The 24,421-nt window shown below is 39.4% G+C and overlaps 2 protein-coding genes across 2 annotated transcripts in view; one reads left to right on the forward strand and one right to left on the reverse strand.

Annotated features, from left to right (window-relative positions):
* The window catches only part of nbeab (neurobeachin b), a 203,060-nt gene that overhangs the window by 128,646 nt on the left and 49,993 nt on the right, over window positions 1-24,421 (forward strand). The window contains exons 38-40 of the mRNA XM_034701544.1: window positions 2,074-2,198; window positions 10,785-10,934; window positions 16,401-16,537. Of these exons, the coding sequence (XP_034557435.1) occupies window positions 2,074-2,198; window positions 10,785-10,934; window positions 16,401-16,537 (412 nt within the window). The remainder of the gene's footprint in view (window positions 1-2,073; window positions 2,199-10,784; window positions 10,935-16,400; window positions 16,538-24,421) is intronic.
* mab21l1 (mab-21-like 1) lies at window positions 17,218-19,541 on the reverse strand. Its single transcript, XM_034701548.1, has one exon. The coding sequence runs from the start codon at window positions 19,144-19,146 to the stop codon at window positions 18,067-18,069; it is 1,080 nt and encodes a 359-aa protein (XP_034557439.1). The 5' UTR covers window positions 19,147-19,541; the 3' UTR covers window positions 17,218-18,066.

The following is a 24,421-nucleotide window of genomic DNA, read 5'->3' on the forward strand; positions in this document are numbered from 1 at the left end:
TCCAAATCCAGTCTAGCTTTGACCAAATTGTCTAGAATATCACAGGTCCTGATCAAACAATGCAATACCACATTCAAACTGAAACCATCTGCACAGGACAGAGCTTTTGGGAATGCTGGCATCAGACTCGTTAATGAGTCATTACAACTCAAGCTTTTGGTTTGTTGTTCTTTTGATTGCTGTTAAGATTAATGAAGGTATTTTGGCTTGAACTGAGGTTGTACTCAAATGAACATCCTCGAGCAGTCCAAATAAAATGCCTTACAGGCAGTTAATACTGTTGTAAGGAAATCTTCAAAGTGGCGGATTTATCCCCCACCGGCATCTGCTGTCTATTTGCTCTAAGAATTAGGGGACATAATCTTCAACAGTAATCGCCCAGTTGCCTACAGTGGATTTACATTTTTCACACTGTGTAATCTTGCATTTACAATATCATTTACGTGGGTTTCTCCTTTCAACCCTCTGACATCTCTCTTTTCCTCTGTTAAGCTTTGAGGGAGATTGACAAGGGACAAGCTCAAGGCGTTCACTCTTGCTTTGCATACAGCGGCTCATGATGCTTTATGCATACAATGTGTGCACAGTCTCATGAACACACACACACACACACACACACACACACACACACACACACACACACTCAATTTTGATTGATACTTAACTGAAACTGAGCTCTTGTTGCTGTCAGAGCTGAGCTAAGTCTCCTGAGCCTCTTGATTTCTGACATTTGTAGATATTATATTCATGGTGCAGGCAGGCAGTATTTCGTGATGTGATCCCCTGTAACACTTTAATCTGTTTAGACTGCTTCAATACTGTGGCAGTGAAGGGGGCAGAAATCATACAATGTAATAGACGGCTGCCTGCCAAGCTCTGACTGTATCTTCTTGCTCTCAAGAACCTCTGCTTGGATTTGGACTAACAGTTCCAGATTCAAGGTTCGGAGCTTTGGATGGCTAATGATACTTTTATGTATGAAGGTAAAGATCAAATTTGAAGACAATTAGGAGTTCTGTTCTACAGCATGCACATTATTCATGTTGGTTAATAGAAATGAAAATCTTTATTTTTAAAGAGTGTGTTCTCTCCCATCCATTCACTATGCAGATTTTGAAATGCAACAGAGTGATGCCTTGTTTCTTCATATTTGATTGAAAATAAAAGGAGTAAGAACCTCATGCCAAGCTAATGTAATTAAATCTTACACTGTCATTTTCACACCAAGTTTAAAGTCTTAACAGTTTTGTTTGTGTTTTTCTGCCTTGTCAAGGTGGAATTAAGCATTTTTGGATGCTTTTCCCTCTGAAAGAAACATGTATGGTTTGAAATAGCTCCAGCTAGTGCACAGTTGGAACAGCAGCACTTAGTAACCCAGTGCTAGTCCTGGTGCTTAATGGTTTGCATTAGCTGCAAGCTATAAAATTATCCCAGGTCCTCACTAATGTTGGAATAATCATTTACAAAGATGGTTACCACATGCTGGAACTGTTTTCTTCTCTTTCTCTTTTTTACGACCCTAATTCGCTGTTATTAATAATGAATAAAAATGCAATTTTCTGTCGGGTTGCTCCAGGGCTCTGGGAATCATTTCAATGAATATTTCAGCACATTATTTTAATCATGGCTCCACATATGCAGGGAGGGGGCTTGTTTTATAGGCTCATGCTTCAACCGCCCCAAGACCCCGATCATTAAACCCCACGCTGTCTGCGTTAAGGTTCCTACCTTTGATTTACAAGTCTTGTTAAAAAACATTGTAAAGAAGGAGGCAAGCTGTGCCATTTATACTTGTAATTTGATGCTGTATTTGTTAATAGGAGTGCCTGTGATTTATGTGTGCAGAGGCTGCTGCTGCTCCCTGCTGTTCTGATGCTATGGGCTTTAGCTGTGCTAACATTAGTGGACCTCTGCAGAGCATGCCACTAGTCAGCCCAATAAATCCGCTATCTGCAGCCTGATTTTTCCTCCTCTACATGTTTTCCCCCGATAAGGAAGTGCTTCTGTAATCAAAGTATCACTGAGAGGAGTTCTCTCCATCTAACCTACCTTGCCTGCTTGTCTCCCCCTCAGTCATCCACATGACTTCTGGCGTCTTGACTACTGGGAAGACGACCTGCGGCGGAGGCGGAGATTTATCAAAAATCCATATGGCTCCACCCACTTAGATGTCACATGGAAGTCACTGCAGGAGTATGGTGAGTTAACCATTTATTGCATCTGAGTGTTCTGTTTTTACACCCACTGGAAGCAGGGATTAGGAAATTAAAGGACATCGTTGCTTTAGATAAATATAGAGCATTGATGTTTTAGAAAGAGCATTAAAAGGGCACAATAGTCATCCCAGGCTTGTCCATACTGGTTAGCACATTGCTCAGAAAGAGTTAATTGTCATTTTTATAGGTTACATATTTATGAGTCATGTAAATTGAACATGACACATCCATTTTACTGCACTTTTGTATTTCCATTACAACACATACTCAAGAACAAATTGGATCTCTGCCTTTATTGTTTCTCCTCTTTGCCTGGAACTTTTGGTATTGACCCGGGCAGAGTTGTAGTGTTGCCCACCACCTTGTGTCAATTTTGCCTTGCATCACGCAACAGTGACTTTTAAAGGAAGGCAGCTCAGTACTATTAAACACCCTTGGCCCTTCTGTCCTGCCTGTAATTGAATAGCAGAGCGAAACTTTTAACAGCACATGGGTGATTGTATTGATTCTAAAATTAATGGAGTAAGCGCATTTTTTACTTTATAGAAAACAGAAAACAGGCAATGCATTATGGTCATGATAGCCTTTTAAGATGACTGCAGGCTTACAGCATCACATTCACAATGATCACAGCATTCACTGACCTCTTGCTGTCTCCGTGTTGATCCACTGTAGCCAAACCGTTGGCTGCTTTTAGGATGTCATCTGGCTGCTTTCAGCTCTGCCACGGCTGCTGTATGAAGATCATGGCAGCTCTGTAGATAAACACATGCCAGCTGCTGCCTCGGCTGCAGGTGGTCTATATGTGACACACATGCTATAATTGCACCGTCTGCTTTGGAGTTTGTGGCGGTTCCATTATTTTAAGTCATCAGTTAATATTGTGGGCTTTGGTGATGTGTTGATACTGCAGGGGGGGGACTCAGAAAACACATCACAACTTTAGAATTTTGAACCTGCTTAGAAATATGAAAGGGGTCGGAAAATGACTGTATTGTCTGCAAAGAAACTATGTTGAAGGGCATCAACACTAACTGCTGTTTCGTTGTTTTGTACATTAACAAGAAAGACTTTGGAGGGGGACAGCTTTCATGCTTTCATATAGAGACAAGACAGTGAATAGAGTAAGACACTGTGGAGAGAGAGAAGGGAATGAAATGTGGTAAAGGTACGTGGTTTTCGGAATTGAACCTAGGTATAGGACTATAGCCTCTGTGCATGGGGTGCAAGATTTAACCACTGAGCTAAACCTGTGCTCAGATAATCTGGTTTTTGATTTTTAGTGATTGTTTTCCAGCTCTGTGAACTGTTCCTTTGCCTGATATTGTCATGTTTACAAGACTTAAAGAAAAAGAGATTCATTCAGTTCAATTCAACTTTTTCAAAAACTCATAACACCTCTGAGGGAGCCTCTGAAGCTTGCAGAGGCTGTAGTGTAAAAAGTAGTGAATTAAGCTATGCTTTGAAGAGACAAAGAATTCCCTTTGAATCTTAAAAGAGTAATCCATTATGTGTTTGCAGCATTTTAATCCGAGAGACCATAAAAGTATACGACAGATTTAAATTGAAGTTTTTACATCCAAGGCCTTGTCCTTCTGCACTGATCTCTCTGGGTCTTGTTTGCTAAATAAAAAAAGAATAATTCAAATTATAATTTATAATATAACAAAAAACAGAACAAAACATCGGGTAGAGGATCTTACCAAGAGCAGCTAAAAGCAGTGTCATCCATATCCATCACTCCATCAACTTGTCCTCAAGTGACTAACCTCCTTAAGTCAACACTACAAATACATATCATGTTTTTTGAGTCCTGATCACCAGATCGGGCTTTTAAAATCATTTGTTTGGTTTGACATTAATACCCCTGTGTAGTTGACTGAAGACTTGTTGAAGTCCTGCTGGCATGCGGTGGTTTTAATGAGCAGAATAATGTATAAACTTGTCAAGTGAAAGGGATCGCCTGCGGTCGGATGGCCCTCATGCTCTCCACGAGAGGTGAGCTGCACTTTCAGGCTTTTTCCAGCAGGCTTTGATGTGGTTGCACAGCAGAGGCCAGGTTTTGTTTTGAGTTAAAATGAGAAGGATCTTTTGTTCTTTTGCAGAGCTTCAGTAGCTTTCGTTGGCAGTGACAGTTGGCAGTTTTTGTTGAAAATGTGCAATGACAGTTTGTGTTTTTTTTTATTTTTCAGTAATGAATATTCGCTTTAATTAGCATGGTATTAAAGATAGGACCTGTCTTTAGTGGATAACCCTGATGCACAGGCTCAAAGGTTGGAAATCTATTAGTAATAAGATCCAGACTTTGTTTCCTGGATTTGACAGGGACTCTATAGAACTTTTTAGTAGGTTGCCGGCTGCATAGGCTCCAGGGTACAAAAACAAAGAGGCTTGTTTGAGTTGGCCCTGGAGAGTCATTATTGAAGCTTTAAAATCTGGGACTATCGGAGAACCAGTAAGCTGTCCAAATTGAATACACTGTTTCTGTTTTGACAGCAATATTTTACAATTTAAGCCCAGCAACCATCTTTACTTTGAAGAGGGCAAAGTTACACTGTTGTGTTCACAGTAAACGTCAGTCTTACGAGCTCACTTGGGGGATAAGAACATGGAGGGAAGTTGTTTTTCTTTTTTCCTCAGGAACACTTCAGTGAGGGGCCTGCATCATTCATGACAGCATCGAATACTCTTGCAATCTTTTTCTGTGGTATTAAGAAAATGTATTTATTTTTTACACTAAAAGTTGACCTTTTTTATGAAGAAATATTGCCATGCCTTTTCCAAAGTCATTGCATTAACTGTCGTTCTTTAAGTTCACACTATGAAGAACATTTCTATTCATTCTTCCTGAAAAAGTGTGAATATCTGAGGAACTTTTGTTTTAGAACAAGTTGATACTTTGGAAAAACCAGTGCATCATGTGTTTAACCTTCTAATCACTTTTTTGCAACTTGTGCGTGTGTAAGAGTGTGCACGTTCATGAAAGTGTGTGATGGGAGGTTAAACTCCACCTCGATGTCTATTAGCAGCATTGACAGCTTAGCCAGCACATTCTGTCTCTGCCCTGTGCCTGTAATAACCTGCCCTGTTACAGCCAGCCACGGCCCAGCATCAGAGTATATTGTTAGGTGATTGGAATTGGGCAAGCATGAAATGGAAGTCACGTTAATATTGATCCAAGTGTTTAACGGAGTGTTTTACCTCCGGGTGTCCTTGCTGTCTCATTTTCAGGTGAGAAGCCTCTCACGGAGCTGATTGCCCCGGGCCCAGATCTTTATAGCTCTTTGCTGCAGCAGAGGCACCATCCTCATGATGTGATTTTAACCCTCACCAGCTTTCTAGCACAGATATTAAACTGTGACAAAGGAAATTAGGGCTTTAACTAACACACAAATCCTCAGGTTCAAATGTGAGAATTATCAGACGGTGGTGTGAATGTTTTGATGGCCAGAATATGAGGTTGTTTGTAACCTCTGGCAGCACAGTAGACATGCACCGCACGTCCCAGGATATTGAATAAAGATCATTCAAAGAGGAAGCATCCGCACCGTATAAACTCCCCTACATCAAAGTGATAATATTTACTTTTACAGTCTCAAAACACATACGCCGCAGAACGGATGGCTTGCATCACAGGAAGTATGAAGCTGTCATTTTTTTCCACCTCATTTCATCTCTCAGTGCAGAGTAAATAAAAGTGAAGAGACAGAGGGCAGAATTGCATCGCCATAATTGTAATGTAATCCCATGGACTGGACTTTTTCTTTGCATGTGGAATGTGGAGCCTGTGGAGAGGGAGCGTAGGAGGGCAGGATCTGAAACAGATAGGGTCTGAGAAATGGAAGAGATATATTTATACCATTCTATAGAGCTCACATTATGTGGAGGTTTGAATGACTGCACAAAACGCTGATGCACATTAAGAGATAGTGAAGTAAATAAGCTAACCAGCTGAGGCTTATACTAATGCACGTTATCTACAGACATCTGACAGAATGAGACATAAAACAGAATAATTTCTGCAAAGCCTCAGGAGTTAAAGCTTTTTTCCTCAAGTCTTTGTTTATAAAAGATTTCACATAGCCGTGTGTCTTGAGCTGTGCTCAAAATGTTGCCTGTTTTGTTGAATTCTCACTGATGTCTAAAACAGCCCTGCATTTGTACCTTTATCCAGAGCTTTCTTTGCTGTTTAAACCACTTCATGAAAACCTCTCAAATCGAGCAACTTAGAGGTATTTTGTGTTTTATTTATAGTCGTGTATATTGAATTACCCAAAGCATTTGTGCAATAGCCTTTTTTTTTTCTACCCATACACGTTAGTATAAACTTAAGTGAAACATGATGTGGTGGATTTCTTTTTGAGGAGTGGCAGTGAAGTGTGTTTGAGCCACGGTGTATAATACATAGGAGACTACGAAAAACTCATGCTCGCTGGCTCTACTGAAGCCATAAAAATAAAAGGCCGGTGCCACAAAACTCTCCAGCTTTGCCGTATCCATGAAACATGGACCCTTGGCATCTGTATAGTTTTTTGACAACCGTTTAATGGCCTTTAAACTCTTATCTATTCCATACTGGAAAATAAAACTACTGTGCACTAATATGTTTTAAAAGTAAGAGCATGTATCCAAGATGACAAAGTTTATTTAACTGGGCTTAAGCTTGTTCACAACTGAACAGAATTACTTGTTTTTATCACTATCAGGAAAAGTATTTCCTATGTTTTATATGCAAGACAAAAAAAACCTTAAGGAAACAATCACCATTCAAATTACATTTGCCTTCTTCTTCCATCAAAAATACAGAGACCTTTTTTCCTGAAGTATACCTGATATTACATTGAATAGACTTTAGAATGATTCCTCACAATGTGATATCCTGTTTCAGCAGGAATCAGATCACTTGAAGAAGTGCAGAGAAGTGTAGACATGGTGTTTAAAAGTATTCTTGATTTCCAACAATAAATTATAGATGTATCTTTAAAATAAAAAGATAGTTTGTTTTGAAACATGTCAGATGAACAAGTTGTGTAAAATGTCCAGAGCTACAAAGACATTCAGCAATGGCTGAAAGTTACTTATACCAGCGACTTAATGTGATAACATCACTCAGACTGTACAATCAAACTTACTCTTTGTTTTGTTTTAATCGTTTTTTTCCAGGAGTGTTCCATAATAAAAGAAATCTCACATACCACCCCATAGATTTTTTTAATGTCTTTTTTTAGTTTCCACATTAAGAAACTAGTAGAACCTCTAGAAGAAACTCGGTAGCATGGATCCAATTTAACCCAGTGATAGGTGCTCAGGAGTGTCTCTCTTTGGTCACAGTGCCAGCTCTTCATCAGTCTCCAACAGAGTCACAAAACTTTTGCAATGCACTTTAAAAAGTGTAATTAATGATTAATTATTATTGAAGTAGTTTCAACTCAGTGATTGAAGTAGAGAACCTGTGAGACCAGTGATTGCTGTCTCCTCCTGGCTCTGTTCCTAAAGGGCTGAGGAGTCAACATGATGTGAAACTGCTGTGAGACACTGAGGAGTCAGCGGCTTTAGATAGACCCTCCATCTGCTAAGGGTAATCAAATGGGTGCTAGTTTGTGTAACAACATTATCTAATGACACAAAGCAAAGGTCATTTTGTCTTTTCTTTTTATAAATAATTATTATTTATGGTTTTAACATTATTTGTATTAACATTTAATAGGATTGGACTGAAAGTTAAAACTATTTCAAGGTAAAGTTTAGAGCTTGTGTAATTGATTTGTATTGCTTGATAGTTTTGTTTAGCTCATATTTTATTATGCATGTTAAATCCAGACCAAAATGTGATTATTATGACAATCAGTTCATTATTCATCATGTATCATTTGTTGTTAAATGTACACACGTGCAGTTTCCTCCTCAGCCTGCAGTTGTCTCTGTTTTGTTTTTCAGTCACTTGTATGACTTTTATCCGACACTCAGAGCTTCATTCTCTCTTTTTGCCATCAGGTGGTCATGGGTGAACACGTTACTGTGTTTCTAATGAGTCTGCCTCAACTCGACTGCACAGCAGGACCTTTAATAGTGACAAATGGTCACCACTTTCCACAGACACACTTTCATGTCTTGAAGTCAAAGAGCTATCACTCATGGGAAGCTCTTTTTTCATGTCAGCAGATTTTCTCCTCCGTGTCATAGCTTCTCATTTCTCCTTATTTATAACCACATTACTTTTGTGTGAGAATAGAATGCATTGTGGTTAAAGCAGATCCGTTACTCTGCCTCGTGCCCCCCCTACAGGAGTTGATGTTGGTCATTTGCGTGTAGAAATCAGCATGGTTTATTTGGTTTACTCAACCTTGTACATAGTTGCCAGTCAGAACATCAGCCTCTCCTCTGAGCTTTCCCTCATTTACCCGGAGCATAATGACGGTTTACAGAATTACAGTTTTAAGTTTCACTCGTTCCGCTTTGATCTCTGACCGCTGGCTGGCTTTTGCCTTTAACATTACACAGAATTCATTTCCGAAAGGCACAGACTTCTTCCCTCCCCCTGATGAAAGCACTCCAGATATGAGACAGAGCAGGAAGCAGACTTTTTTCTCAGTAGCAGTGTTGACAACAGTCAAATGTGACCTCTTCAAGACAAGGTACATGTTCCTCAGGGAAGGGAGAGGCAAATTAAGAACTGTGCTGAAAGGAAACATGTCAGGCGGGTGTCAGCCACCTCCCTTTTCTAGATATGTGTTCCTCCTTTCACACACGCAACTTTTTCCTCTGGTTGGTTTCTACGTTGGACTTCAGATAGACAAATTCACATAAGCGTTGCGAGCAGCCGTGTGGCAGGCACATGTTGGAGACGGGCTGATTCAAGCTGATAAATGTGATGTGAGACCTCTTTGTTTTGCAGGATGTATGAACATGTCTTTGTCAATGAGCGTGCTCCGCTATAGCCATATGATGAAATCCTGGTGTAAGCAGCCTCCTAATTGTGCTGTCTGTTCAGTCTCACTCTTGTCAAGCCTCCAAAAGCTCCAAATGATATCTCTAATCGACTACGAGCTCGAGATGTATCCCCCAACTCAGCTGTTGGTCTTTCAAGATACAGATAGTGTTTCATTGTTGACCTTGTCTAAAAATAAAAGCTCAAACACCTCTGATGTTCAACCACGCGAAACGTATTCAGTGAACGAATGTGTACTCTGACATTCTTTCAAATGCTATGGCAAGTACATTAGTGAGCATCTCAGATCAGGTTCATCCTGCATGTGTTGTGTATTTCATGCAGAGATTCTCCTTGCTTTATTGCTTTTTATATATTTTAATTGATGTTTGACGTTTTTAAATCCTGTAAAAACTGATGCCTTTGTTAGAACATGTGTATATACACACCGATTAAAATGAACCTGTAAGCTCATGCTAATATTAAGATAAATGTGTTCAGAATGCAGGGTTATTTTAAATTTTAGATTTATATAAATGTGTTACATGGTGTTCATCTATTCCTCTGATTTTTAATTGAGAGCATTTTTATCAACTTAAACATATATTTGTGTCAAAGTTTTGGTGTTTTTTTTTTTGTTGCCTCATTTTATTTATTAATTTATTTTTCTTGTACTTAATCAACTTACTTTTTAAAAGATGTTTGCTGTATATATTTTAAAAACTGAGTATGTTTTGTACATGAAATAGCTAAAATAGCTTATTTCAGGGCTTTTGATCTTTCAATGAGTGCAACAGTTGAACCTTTGACACTCTACAATAATGATATCATAGTACAATCAGGGTTCCCACGCATCCTGGAAAACCTGGAATACCTGGAAAACAGTTGACCAGTTTTCCAGTACTGGAAAACACCTGGAAAATGGGAGAAAAAGTAAAATGTCTTTTTTTTAAATTATTACAACATGACTGCGTGGGACCTGACAAGGTTAAAAAAACACACATCCCCATTCAACATCTGTGGCCATTTTGCTCATTCAGTTCTATTTAGGTCAATTTATGCACTGATCCTCAGATTATTATTATTATTTATTTATTTCAGTAAGGCAGCATCCATAGTCCTTTGCTGGCTCTTTTGTTTTTTACTTAGCTTATTTAATATTTTTTGAGAAAAGAGAAAGCTGAGATGAGAGTTGACCATCATTGTTACTTGGTTGCACTAATAAAGTGCTGTACATCTGTGGTTGCATTGTTCTATAATTAATTTGCCGTAATTTTTAAGCATGTAAGAGATGATTTCATGGATAGCCATAGACTGCACGTCTTTCAATGTGGACTTACACTGAGAGGAACATATTAGACTATTTAGGAACTAAATTAGGAACTCAATTTAGACTGTTATACCATCATCACTGAAAATGTCCTGGAAATGCCCTGGAAAATGATCTCTGAAAAAGAGAGGGAATCCTGACAATATTGCTAGGCAGAAATGTATCAAAGAAAACTGCAGTAGTTATTGGCAGAATAGAAAACAAATTTTTCCAGGTATGTCCATAGAGGCGCAGTGACACACACTGATCTGAGCTTTAAAGGTCAGAAAGCAGTATTAATTGTTTTTCTTCCTTGTATGACTTTTGACAGGCACTAAGGAGGATGAGGGGGTCAAGTCCAAGATTGTCTACCGCAGTCAGACCACTGTGGCCAGCCAGAACCCCGAGACAGAGCTGATGCTGGACGGAGACGATGATGCCGTCAGCCTGCTGCAGGAGAAAGAGATGGACAACCTGGGTGGTAAGTCAGCACACCAGCACCTCCATTAACCCCAAGTCAACATCACCTCTGCTGGAGCATCAGTCTCTTTTCTGTCTTCCTTCTAATAGCTCACGGAGTAACAGTGTACATGATTAAATCAGTGTTTCAATGAAGAGTTTAGATCAATGCAGGGACTTGAATTGCAACAGTACAGCTGAAATAGGAAAGTTTGAGATATTTGCATCAGAGAAGCTCAAACTTATTTATGATATGCGTTTGAGTGTACAGCTTGCTTTCTGCACCTTCAGTGTAATTCTGAAGTCACAGACTTTGTCACTGTGCTCTTATCTGGACAACTCTGCTTAGGTGTGACAGTAAAGTTTTGTTTTGGTCTGCTAAGTGTCTATTTCTGTTTTGTTTTTAATCTCTTCAGCACCCTTCCTTCCCCGTGTATTTATCTCCAGAGGCAAGTCTTTTAAAGTTAAGCTAACTAACACCAGAAAGATGATCGGTAAAGATATATGTCTGCTCAAATTCAGTAGTTGTCTACCAATCAGTGATTCAATTGATATGAAACACTGCAAATACTTAACATAGCCCTATTTAATCATCTGACCTAGTATATACCCTAAAAGAAGTGTAGTCCCCCCATTGCAAATTGGTATAAAACTGACACACTGTGTTTAAGTGATTGAACTTCCTCTAACAGACAGTCGTTGTGTCATGGATGTTCTGTTTTCCAACAGCTAATACATTTCTAATTACACTTTAAAAGGTCATAGTAAAGACTTGTGTACTGAACCAGTGTTCTTGACTCCTCTGATAAGATCATGTGATGACACTGGTTCAAATATTTTTTTAAACTACAAAGTGGAAATAATGTCTAAAATGTCATGAACAACAGTATTGAATAGCAATATTAAATTTGTTTGTCTCAAATCCCACATAATACTAACATTTGATCAAACACACTAATCTCAATCAATAATTTAAATTAATCAAAATTAAAATTAAATTGAAGTCAGAAAAGGTTTTAAGTGAATCAAACTGTATAAATGTATTTGTATGTGTTATGTAGTTTATTATATGAGGAATCTAAAATTACAATTATTAAAATTCCACGTTTTGAAAAAATACAATATATGTTATCTATACCTTGACAGATCACACCAAATGGAACTAAAGGGGAATAGTATTTAATTATCCTGCAGGCAAACTAATCCCTGTTCGCCATTCACTGAACAGTCTTTAAGGGTAATTTTCAGAGGGGGAAAAAATTAAGACATTTTACCTGAAATCATCTTCTCTCATTTTTCCCTTGTGGCTGTTATGTTTTATATATAACAGCATCTTACACCATTTTAGTTCTTTCTTTAACACAATTCAAGTCTGTAGTTATACTTACTGCCAAGGCAAAGGTTGTCCAAAAATCCTGTATGGTAACCAGCATCACAATGTGTGTGAGCCAGACTAGCCAGCCAACCCTTGGCTGCTTTTCAAGCAACTGGCATGGCTCTGAAAGGTGAGTTATCCAGAGTTCACTTCAGTTTTGAGCTTAGATCAAGTATGCCGCACTGTGTTCTCGTATACAAAGCCAAAACTTCACTTAACACCTCATGTGATTCTTTTTTTGGTTTAAATAAGCAGATTTTGTTACTGGATTGATGCCTAAATGATACATGCTTTTTGGTACAATTTAAAGTAAATACTCACTTCTGGCAGCTAGCATCAGTTACATAAACATCTCTTATATTCCAATGATAATAAAGCAAGTGAAAGTTTCTCTTATGATGAGAAGTCTGGGCCATTGTTGCTTATTTTGCTATAAGGCTGACATGTTGTCTATTTGAAATAAGTTTCGGTGATGTCAGAGGTCATGCATGATCTGACTTTTATAACACTGACTTAACTCTGACTGGATTGTGCTCAAAAACAACTAAACTGAGCAATTGTAGGGTAATTGTAGACTTTTCATGTTTGTTATGGCATGACAATAATAATCTAATGTAGATTTTGATACTAGGTTCAAGTGAAATAGTTAATTGATTTTTGTAGTGTTATCTTTACTGAACATGTGATGTTCTTAATAACCCTTTAGACTCCAGGGTACGACAAATACACATTAATAGTAACAGATGAAAATGAACCTGCTGAACTCAACAAAAACGATATGTACACTTTAATGGTTGCGTGTATATTCCCTAGTTATCAGGGCTTAGTGTATGAGACGCAGGCTGAATCCGGGCACTGCTGAGCAGTGAAATCCCCTCTAAGATCCCCCAGATGAACCTCAGAGGAGGAGAATAACCCCTCCCCTTTGTCCCGGGGCCAGCAGGCAGCCACACACTCATGTCTGTCAGATGAACCCCATGCTGTGTGATCAAGAAAGAACGGTCGTAAAAACAATCAGAATGAATTAACTTATAACGCGAATGCTGACATTGAATATTTGCGATACATTTATGACAATGTGTTTTAAATTATGGAAAATAACTTCATGTAAGGCATTGATTTTATAACAAATAAGTGTTGGGATTTTTTTCTGTATTTCTTTATGGTAGATCAAAACTGAGTTCATTTTTTTTGCCAGTAGGGGAGCTCCCTCACTCACAGCATTCAGATAATGTTTTTACCATTATGCACTGCCTGTGTTTGGCCTCTATCTAATCTCAGGCATGAACAGCCTTAATGACAGATCTGGGACCATCTCCCTGTCAACAACTGTGCTCCTCCTGCCAGCCGTTGGGTCAGCGCCGGCTGCAGTGGCTGCCAAAGGGGCGGCGCCTGCACTCAAAGGCCCAGGGAGTTATGGTTACTGAACCTATGATCAGTTTCGCTCCCCCTCAAACATCTGAAATGCTGTCTTTGCTTGCACAGGCATTAAATTAAACTTTTTTTCCGCACGCATTTCAACCAAAATGGAGGAAAATAAAACTTAGGATGAGCATGTGAGAGGGAGGCAGAAGAGCCAAAGCCTCACAAGGGCTTTCACATGTCGAGCTCGAGTCTGTAGATTTGGTTGTTCTGCTGGCACACAGGAACAGGGTTAGTACAACGCAGAGTTTGGTTTAGCAGGCACAACCATTTGTCCCCTTTCAAAACTGGGATCGCCTTGGTAGGGACATATCCATGAAATAGTAAACCAGCACATCTGAAATGTAATCCTAGAAAAAAAAAATTAGAAAATGGGAGTACGTTTTGCTTTTTCATTTTCATATTTTAACCTTTAGATTCAGTTCTCCAAGTTGTTGTTTTTAATTCCAAGGTATCAGTTCCACCCTTGATTTAAACAGAATATTGATGACAAAGAAGATAAGTTATCAAACTAAACTAGGAAACCTCATTCTTTATATTCAACACTGAGTTTTTTTTTAACCCTGCTATTGTGTGCAGAGCTCTTATTAAAAAAATCTATACTGCATTACATATTCTCCCAACTTTTCACATGCAAATGTGAAACGTTAAAAGATAAGATCAATCTTTGCAATCAGTAAAAAAAAATGTGACTGCTTAAGAGACTCAAATGAGCTGTGTCTAAGATACTCGAGGGATTATTATGGCTGCAGCTGTGAGTGCAACTTTTTATAAGTCAACATGTACAGGTTTGCAAGTGAACAATAGTGTGTCCCAGTAAACCCACCTCTACTTGTATTTGTCTCATAGTGCACAGCATAAACACACTGGGTCTTATCAAACACCATAGTCCAGTTGATGGATTGTGGGTAATAATATACCCGTCTTCTTAGCTGTTCTCCCAAACTCCCACAACACCAAATGAGACTTTGTCATCACTTCATTAAAGGGGCCTGTCATTTCATGAACATTTGCATTTCCATTCAAAAAAAGAGGCGGTTATTTTCAGCTTTAGCTTGCACGTACACCTCTCATCCTGCGTAACTTGTCCTTAATTTCATTATTCTCCTGTAAACATTTTAATGCCATATAGCCTAATTATGGAAGGATCCCTGAGGGGATTACAGCCTAATCCGCTTCCTCCCCATGAGCAATGGATGCTGTGGCTTAATGCTGCAGGCATTGTGTCTTTCTCTCTGTTTAGCTCTTTGGTGCCACAACACAATACATCTGCATTAAAAGTGTTAATTTTAGTAAGAGGGACAGAGGCTTTGTGGACACAAGGACAATCTCTTTGTTGTAGCTGTAACCTTCTATAAAAAGACAGAGGTTCAAGTGGCAAAAATAAGAATTATTAGAACACTTTGACTTAAATACTTTAACCTCCTAATGAAACTGGATACTGTTTCATTTTGTGTTCATACGCTGAATGTTAGCCTATCTGAGATGCCGTAAAACAGGCGGTTACTACAAGTGTTTACTCTTCATATGAAGCTTGTAAGCAACGTGTAGCGCATGGGCTGATAGCATCAGCAGATAGGATCTCCGTTAATGGACCCGAGCAGCGCAGAGAAAAGATCCGGGGAGGCGCTTTGACTGTGCAGACTGCAAGAGCGATGAAGGGGCGCTCTGGGAGTTGAGACCGAAATCCACTTGTATTCCTGTAACACTATCGGCCATAATTGGCTGAGGATCGCAGATTAAGATTGATGAGACATTAAAGTGGCTCTTTGGAGTTTAAGGGATCGATAAATATCCTGATTTGGAAAGCTTTCGTTCGAGAGCAGCAGACAAATGAGTGTAACGGTGCTCCCTTCCATAGCGACACTGATCTGAGAACATGGAGGATAAAGGAAGCAGAGGAAGAGAAGGAGGGAGGAGGAGACTGAAATAAAGATGTGATCACTATCAGCTGGCGGATGGGTCAACAAACCCATCTTCAAATTCTGCATAATTATTTGGATTTAAAGAAAAGGTTATAGTTTGATTATTGTACCCCAGTGTATTTAATTAAAGCAATTATTTTGTTTTTAAATTTGTGAATTATTGTCTCTCAGGGTTAGGGTCATTTTAATTTATATTTTACACATGTTGCTTAAAAACAATGTGGTGATATAACATGGAAATAAAGAATGAATTAATTTAATTGACATTTATAATAAAGCTTTTTCTGATGACATACTTTGTCTGCGCGACGATCCGGTCAGATATAAAATAGTGTTTTATAATCTTTGCATTATCTCTGATTTCCAAAAAGTACACATTTAAAATATTTTTATGACATCTCTCTATATTTATTCGTCTGATGCATAAACCCTATTATGCACATATGTGAGTGCAGTGACAAAAATACATTCAGACTCCTTTGTTTGGTGGTGCTAAAAAATAAACAGAGGGCTTTGAATTTCCAGACTGCGCAACATTTGACTGCTTGCGGTTATTTTATAATTCCAAATGTATCAGTTTGATGTAAATGTACGCACGAATGTGTAGTTCAATGCACACATGCCGCTGGCATCATGGTTTAACCACATTGATCAGTTTAACAGAATAACCCTCAGTCTCGCTTCGTTACGCATAACCTAAATATCATCTTCTTCTTTTTTTGCATGCTAATGACTGAGTGTGCTGCCCCCTCTTCATTTTGTATAGGCCCAGTGGTCCTGAGCAGCCCTGCCCAGCTCGTGGCACCCGTCCTGGTGGCACGCGGGACTCTGTCCATCACCACCACTGAGATCTACTTCGAGGTGGACGAGGATGACCCTGCCTTCAAAAGGGTCGACCCAAAGGTAGGTAACCTGCACGCAAGAGTGCAGCCCGAGGTTTAAAGCGGTCAGTTTGGCTTCTGACATGTCTGTGTTTTCTTTTTAGAAACACTCCATTTCATTTTAATTACGTAGACTACTATATTCTTTAATGAGGAGCAGCTTGTGTATTCAGAAAATACGTATGATTGCACAGGTGATGTACTCAGGGATGAGCGCTGCGCTTCTGTCTTGCCTTTTGTGTTATTATAAGCCTAATAGAGCGCATTTCTTTTTTAATTGCACAGAACTTATTTTTCTTCAATCCACGTTAGTTTCTGTTGTGTGTTTTAATTTAAACACTGCGTTTGAAAAAAAGAAACAATTGAGGCCTACTCGTCCATAGCAATCAAACGGCGGAGACAGTTTCCCTACAAATAAATATCAACCTCAACTGTCTTCCTAATATCAAAAATACTGACAAACATGGTGCCATAAATAAAAATAAAAAAGGCAGACTTTGTTTGGGATCTGTTTGACACGGCTAATATTAAAGCTTCGCCTTTTCTTTGCGTCAAACTCATCTATATGCACAACTAGTGGAGTCAGAGACCCCGAGATTAAATCTTCCATTACATGATTATTATTATCATGACGTTGGGCCTACTTCACAACTATCAATGTACACATTTAATGAAAGCATAATGGGACACAAATATAAAACAGCTCGTTTTATTAGCTCTTTAAATTAGATCAAAGACAGAAATAAAAAAATCAGATCACAGATGTTATAATCCAGTGTTTTTCAAGTGCATTTTTTTTTCATTTAAACTGTTATATATATATACTATATATATGTTCTCATTTTCATTTTTTGTCATGTAGGCCTAAACATGGTAAAGAAACAACAACCAAAAATGTTCGAGTACTTTAAATAATATTTCAAGTAAATTGATGGAATGTTTTCAATGTAACAAATGTCGTGTACGCCTACCATCAAATGTAAACTTTCAAAAATGAGACAATGTCCATCGAGACAGATGAGTCAGACTACCACGGATGCAAGTATAAATTAAAAAAGGTTTCTAGCAGATAAAGAAAAGTTCAGAAGTAGATTTAAACAGGTGGATCCTATTTACGTGTCACAGAACAACATTCACAATTTCAGACCACTTGAATCACAATCTATGAATGTATTTACAGTATAAAATGTACAGGTGTGTATTTTTATTTTTATTTGTCAAAGTTTGTCTGGGAGCTTTATTTTAAAGCATTTTAGAAAAAGATTTAGTGGCACGGAGAGAGCTGGCCTCCTGGATTAAAGGTGGCCAGTTATTTAGACTTGCTCCTAAATTCTGACAGCGCCAAAGGGCGCACAGGGAAAATGGCAAACTGAACTCAGTGTAATAAAAATTTGTTTTAAAACAGGCTTGGCCAAAACATACTCAACATCGGAGGACAGTCACATTTTACGAGATTCTGCAAATTGTTTGGCAATATTTGTGTCCGTTTATGAGCTGGTTAGGCCTCTTTAACACAAATGTTAAGACGATGTTCACTAACATATTTTTACCTCAGAGTTTCTCCAAGCTTTTTGGGTTGGTCAGTATTTCTCTTGCCAGTCGCCAAGTCTGTTTGGCTGCGTTCTCTAGAGCAGAGTGAGGTTTTCCTTGAAACAGGTCTAAATTGGGCAGAAAATAATGCGGGCACCTTCTGCACTGCAAACATGAAATAAGCTGCAATAGTATCCCGTTGAGGCGGTCGCCGAGGCAATTCTCATCCCAGTCTGACTCCCTGGGATGCTTCTCACACTCGTAGGCAACCAAAGTTTTCATGTGGTAGTTGTTGAGGGGCGTTCCAGGCAGTTCGAGGTGCCGGTCGCGTACGGCTTTGAGGACTGACAAACACTTCTTCCTGCATCCGCCCAGAAGGAGCCGGTTCTCGGCCTCGGCGAACTGCAAGACCCAGGCGTCGCTCTCTGCTGAGCTCTGCTTGCCGTTCAGGGAGTAGCACTCTTTGGATAAAAGATTGAAACCTTCCGCTTTGACTTCAGCCACTCGGTTAGGTCCCGGCCAGGGGATGTGAGGGAGAGGCCAGTGCGCAGCACTGCGTGGCCAGATCCCAGTGCACTTGAAAGCCGGCGTGATTTGCACCACATATCTGTCTCTAATGCGCAACTTCACCTCGCTTGTGTCAGCGACCATTTTGACAACATCTCTGTAGCTGCATTTATCCACTGCCTGCGCCACTAGTGTCTGAAATCTGGAGCGAATCTTGCGCGCTGAGAGGTAACCGGAGGCTGTGATGAATTCAACCCAGAGAGACATGCTTCTCTTGCGGCCGTCGCTGAGCTTGAGCACGGCGCAGCCCGGGAGAGAGCCGTCATCCACAAAGTTGAATACTCCCATCTGATTCAGATAGAGCACAACTTCGAACTCGGTGGGTGAGATGACCTCCAGTCCCTCGAAACGATTATCCATCTCGCTGAGAGAGCTGATGAAGCGGGGCTCCTGCACCTCGACCTCCTTCAGGACATCCGATACCACCTTGCACACCTCCCGGATGGTCTTGGAGATGGCGGCTTTCCGAGATTGGCATTTCTCGTTGTAGTATTTGTTGAGGTGATACACCAGTTTTGCCTGGGCGGCTATCATATTAGGGCAGAGATCCGGGTTATACACCGGAGTCTCGCAATACGCCGAGGGATCCAACGCGGCTGTTTGTACGGGAGCCAATTTTAGAGAAGAAAGAAGCTATTTAAAAAGAAAAAAAGTGTCTATTTATAAGACAACTACTCAAAGCTGTGCTCAGAGCACATGCGTTTAAATCATATCATAACATTCAAAGCTGTTGTATCGTAAACTGCATTAAAGTGCACGAAGCAAGTCCTCGGATGTACCAGGACGACCTGATTAAAAGTCCATGTCAACCTTATGAAGTTCAGTAGCTGCAGAAATAGCCGGTTGGATTTTCTCTGATCACTGTGCCAGTTAAGAGTCCGCGTAATTGCGCAGAGTGGAATGTGCCCTCCTGACGCAGCCGCCCGGTGTTGCTGTGTTTTACAACAGAGAGACACACACTCTTTATTATAAGGGAGGAGTTGGAAACCAAGGTGTCCAATCGCTGTCCGATGCGTCACCGCTTCCCAGTTTATCGAAAACAAATTCATCCCTGGCTGTTATATACAAGTCAAAAAGTACAGGTAGTGGTAGTATATCGAGGAGCGGAAGTACACCTACGCGTTTGGACTGAAGAAAAAAAAGTGTTTTGTTTTTTTTACTGCGTAGATCTGCTTTTTTCTTGGACTTTATCTGCTGCTTTTATTAGGCTGTATTGAATCTTATACGAAACAGTGGGTGGTAAGATTTTGTCAAGTGTGTGTGCCTTCGAATAGGAAAACAGGCAATTATGACTATATTTAAATATTTTGTCTTTCTGTAGTCGAACAGATTATATGTATTGCGCTACATCTGTGTGATACATTCAAAGTAGGATTATTTTCGGCTTTATTTTCATTAATTTCATTGTTTATTTTGATGACACTTTGCATTTATGTGCACGTTTTAAAAGTACTTAGCCTATAAGTTTCTTCATTAGTTTAACGCTCTCTGGTTGGTTAAATTAACTGAACTCTGGTAAAGCACTAGGCCTTTTTTTTAATGATGAGTGGTTTTAATGTTTATATTTAGCATTACAGTAGTTTTTAATTTATTCATTATTACAGCTGTGATGAAGAGGAGATTCTATAGCTTATCTTATATATTTTATAGCTACTTTAAAGCTTTTGTTCGATCTTACAGATGCACTGCCCTGCACCAGTGCAACAATTTGCAACAATCACTGACTTTTTTTTTTAGTCATGTAATTAATGTTTGAATAATAATGTAAGAATAATTATTATATGTAGTAACTGTGGTGGCCTTAACACACATTTTATTTTATTTCTGTTGCTTTTATGATTATTATTTAAATTAAAATGCTTATTATTTTGAAATTATGGTTGGCTTTAATTTTTATGAAAATTTGCAATCCAATTGAATTAATTTATTCAAGAGGTGAATATAAATTGGCATTCTACATTCAAGTATCCCTTATTGTTGATATAATTAAATTTTTCATCAGAAGGATAATCATAGCTGCAACAAAACTATTATAATAACAGCATCAATTACTACATTTCAATGTAAAAATAATAAACCAATTCAAAAACAGCATTTGCCTATGATTCTAACGTTTAACACAGTAAGGGTTGACTATTTTATGTGAAGTCTCATGATGCACTCGTGTGTTGTTTTAGATATGCACTTCTGATACTGATTAAAAATAAAACAGTGTTACATTCACATTAAACCCTCTCTGGCTCTCATCATTGCACTGGCACTCCATCTCCTGAGGTACAGTGCATGCTTTGAAGAAGACTTCAAAAAGATAATGCTGCACGGATCAGATAAGGAACACAAAGGCGTTTACACTCATCTGCTCCAGTCAGAACTGCATAAGACCAGACATTATGGGGGCAAACCGTCACACGTCAGCTCTGACTCTCACTACATGGATGCGGCTGAGTGGAAGGCACTGTGTGCGGGACAGACCCTGATAGATAGGTGACTCCTGTTATCATCACAGCCTGTCATGGATGCACTGCCTGTAGCTTCTTGGCTAACCCAGGGATAATTTCACTCTGTTACCAGGCAGAAATTGATGAATGGGTTTTTGTTTCAGTAAAGGTAATCGTGGGACATAATAATTCTGACATGTCATATTATGAAAAGGTCTGTTTTTTAGATCTCACCACATTTCTGTGTAATTAAATTTCATGACAAAAAAATTTGCATTCTCATTGACATATTTCTGGAGGACATAAGGGGCATTATTGAAGGTTTTTGTGTGCTGAGAGGGAGTTGAAAGCCTCTTCCACTCTCAGGCTTTGTATATGTCTTCTCTCACTCTCTCCCACTGCCTGTGAAGCAGCAGGTACTTGCGTTTTATTGAAACCAGACTGGCTTCACTTTCCAGGCTATCTTGCTCCAAGTCAGATACCTCAGAATCCAGTTGCACCTCTCGAAGTTTGTACCGCTGCCCTTAGACATCCATGTGCGTGATAGAAGGGAGGATTTTCATTGAGATTATCACCTCCTAATCTAAAGCATGTGGCTGCACAGATCTCACAGTAACTCAACCTGCTCTGCGGTCCCAAGACTCCAGCAGTTGTCAGGTCTAGCCCAAGACAATCCAATCTTCTTAGCCATATCTTTACCATTACAACATTGCATGCTTTGTTGCTTCATTCGCCATCCCGCTAGGCTATTGGAGGCCCTTCAGTGTGATATATGGGGCTCTGATTCCACCAAGGCCTATTTCTGACCTAGCAAAATGCATGCATGATTGTGTAAATCAATACAATGACTTCTACTTCCCCTAATTTTGCACAAGCATGTGACCCTGCTTTGAAGGCCTCTTTGTTTCCGGAGCATGCCTCTACAACTTATTCATTTTTTCTCCTCCATTTTGCTTTCATCCTTTCTTCCACTAAGACTGATCGTCATGTTAATATGGCTGGGCATTAGGTCAATGGTGCTTGTCTGATAGCTGGAATTGCCCTTTGATGACACCACTCGTGCTTTGAGTGACTTGAAATGATATTTCACTGATTGTCGCCAAAGTCATTTAAAGTCATACTGCTTCATTTTAAATATCATCCTCAAGGTCTCCAGTCATGTTTATACACATGAATAAGTATAAAACATATGCCTTCCTATACTAATGATCATATTCTGTAACAGAAACAGGATTATTTTTATATGTACAGCAGAGTATGTGGCCCCTGACCTTAAAAAAATATATATTGAAAAAGAAAGTTGAGGGTGGGGTTGTTGTTTGTGGTGGTGGTGGTGGTGGGGATAGAGCTTTGCTACACACGATTTGTATTGGTTAATTCGACCATCACAGTTCTCCAGCTTTAACAAAATGGTTTTAAACCCACATTTATGGTTTCATTCAAGTTCTAATTTTCTATAACCTCATTACTTTAAGGTTATAGAAAATTGTCAGAGTCAGTGAGGTTACTTGAATTAGTACATTTAGCAGATATAAAGCTGGATCAAAACCCTTATGACCAGCACTACACTGACTGGCAGCATAATTATGGATGATGTTCAATTATTTAAATAATCCTATTACACAAGAACAAATAAGATTTACCATATGCTTTCCATTACATGTCTGAGATTATTTAGTTTTTAAAAGAGGGAGTCCCGGGCCATTTCATATACAAAGGGAGTTTACCAGCTAGCTTCCAAGCTAATATGCAGATTAGTCAAAGTGGACTTAATAGGGTGACATATTTCTATATACAATCAGATTAAAAGCAGTGACACTTCAGAGAAGTGACATCAACACCAGCTTTCCAACTGTGAGAAATAATACACTTTAATCTCGTGGGATAGCCACTCACGTTGACACATTTTCTATAATTTTATTTGCCACCAAATGAAATTGTCATAGGGATTTTTGATAACTGAATATTATTATTCCAAGCAATATGGCGTCTCTGTAGGAGGCCAGTTAATTTTTGGGCCTGGAGCTGCACTGAGGACCCCCTTTGGATTGTGTCCACTCATTTGTTTTATTCTCAACTGTGTATCAGCTGTCTCCTTTGGAGAAGTCAGGAAGCTGGACCAGATAGCCAGAGGCTCTCAGAAACCCTGTAGTGATAAACTCAACAGGCTCTTCTCACACCGAACCCTATCTGAAGCATCTACTCACTCAGAAATCACTAACCTTATCAGTATGAAGAAGACTTTGAGATAACAGAGGCAGTGAAATGTGTGAATTATGAAACTTAATTGATTGTCTCAGCTTCATGTGGCCCTTCACCCCTCCCTTCTGCAATATGGTACGCTTGTCAGCCTTTGTGATAAATTACATGCATGTATTTGCATGAATTTAGCACAAGTACAATTCAGGTTTGTTTGCCAAAATAACGATCCAGAAAATGTCTGGTGTGCTTCACAAAAGAAAACACAGGCTTATGTTGTGCTCAGTGCACTTTTTTTCCCCTGCACAGGTTCTGCAATTGGCAGCTGAGTGCAGTGGAAGTGCTAGTGCAGTGCTTGCTGCTCATTTATTATCACATTTATTTTGTAGTACATGACAATGCTGAACACTGGTGTGTTAGTGATTGGATGAGGGCTGTTGCTGGTTTATAGTGATTTTAAACAGCTTGTGTTTTCCATGAATTATTATTGCTTAGATTTTAGTAAAATAATTGATTAGTTTACTTGTTAAACTGCAGATTGTTTTCTTTTATTTATTAAATATGCCTGACGGCCATCTTTCCTGAGAGGCAGCCATTCAGCAGCAGCAGCAGCAGTGTGATTAATCTTAATGTCTGCGAGATGTCTACCATCGAGAGGTGGGCGCTGTAATCATCTGCCCACTGACCCCTTGATGCTCATCCACAGTCCTCTCTGCAGCGCTTGTGTCTTATAAGTTTAAATCTCAGAGAACACAGCTCGCTCCCACATGTCACATGATCTAAGAGAAGGAGTGCACAGACACACAACACAAAGGGAAAGGAAGAACTGGTGGGGTGTTATAGGTTTGGGGCTGTTGTAATCAAATGCTGCTGGAAAGGCCTGTGATGAAATTAGGCAATGTTGCCTAAATAAGGGATGAAGGGTTCATAATTGCCAGTCCTAGAGATCTGAGGTGCCGGGTGCCAACTGTCAGAGCAGGGCTAATGATGACAAATGTCTCTCTATGCAGATTGCTGCAGCAGCACGGGTGAGCAGCTGAGAAAGAACAAGAAAAGAAAAATGCAGAGGGCCTAATAAGAGAAAGCTTGTGTGCACATATTTAATGACCTACATGGAAACAAACCTCCCTAACTGATGGACTGCCTTTGAAAGTACTCAAGGCTTGATGCTG

Source organism: Notolabrus celidotus, chromosome 14, assembly GCF_009762535.1.
Source record: "Notolabrus celidotus isolate fNotCel1 chromosome 14, fNotCel1.pri, whole genome shotgun sequence".
In the NCBI taxonomy this organism is placed as follows: Eukaryota; Metazoa; Chordata; class Actinopteri; order Labriformes; family Labridae; genus Notolabrus; species Notolabrus celidotus.

Excerpts from the sequence above, each read along its gene's own strand:
- mab21l1 (XM_034701548.1), bottom strand. The coding sequence starts at position 19,146 with ATGATAGCCGCCCAGGCAAAACTGGTGTATCACCTCAACAAATACTAC.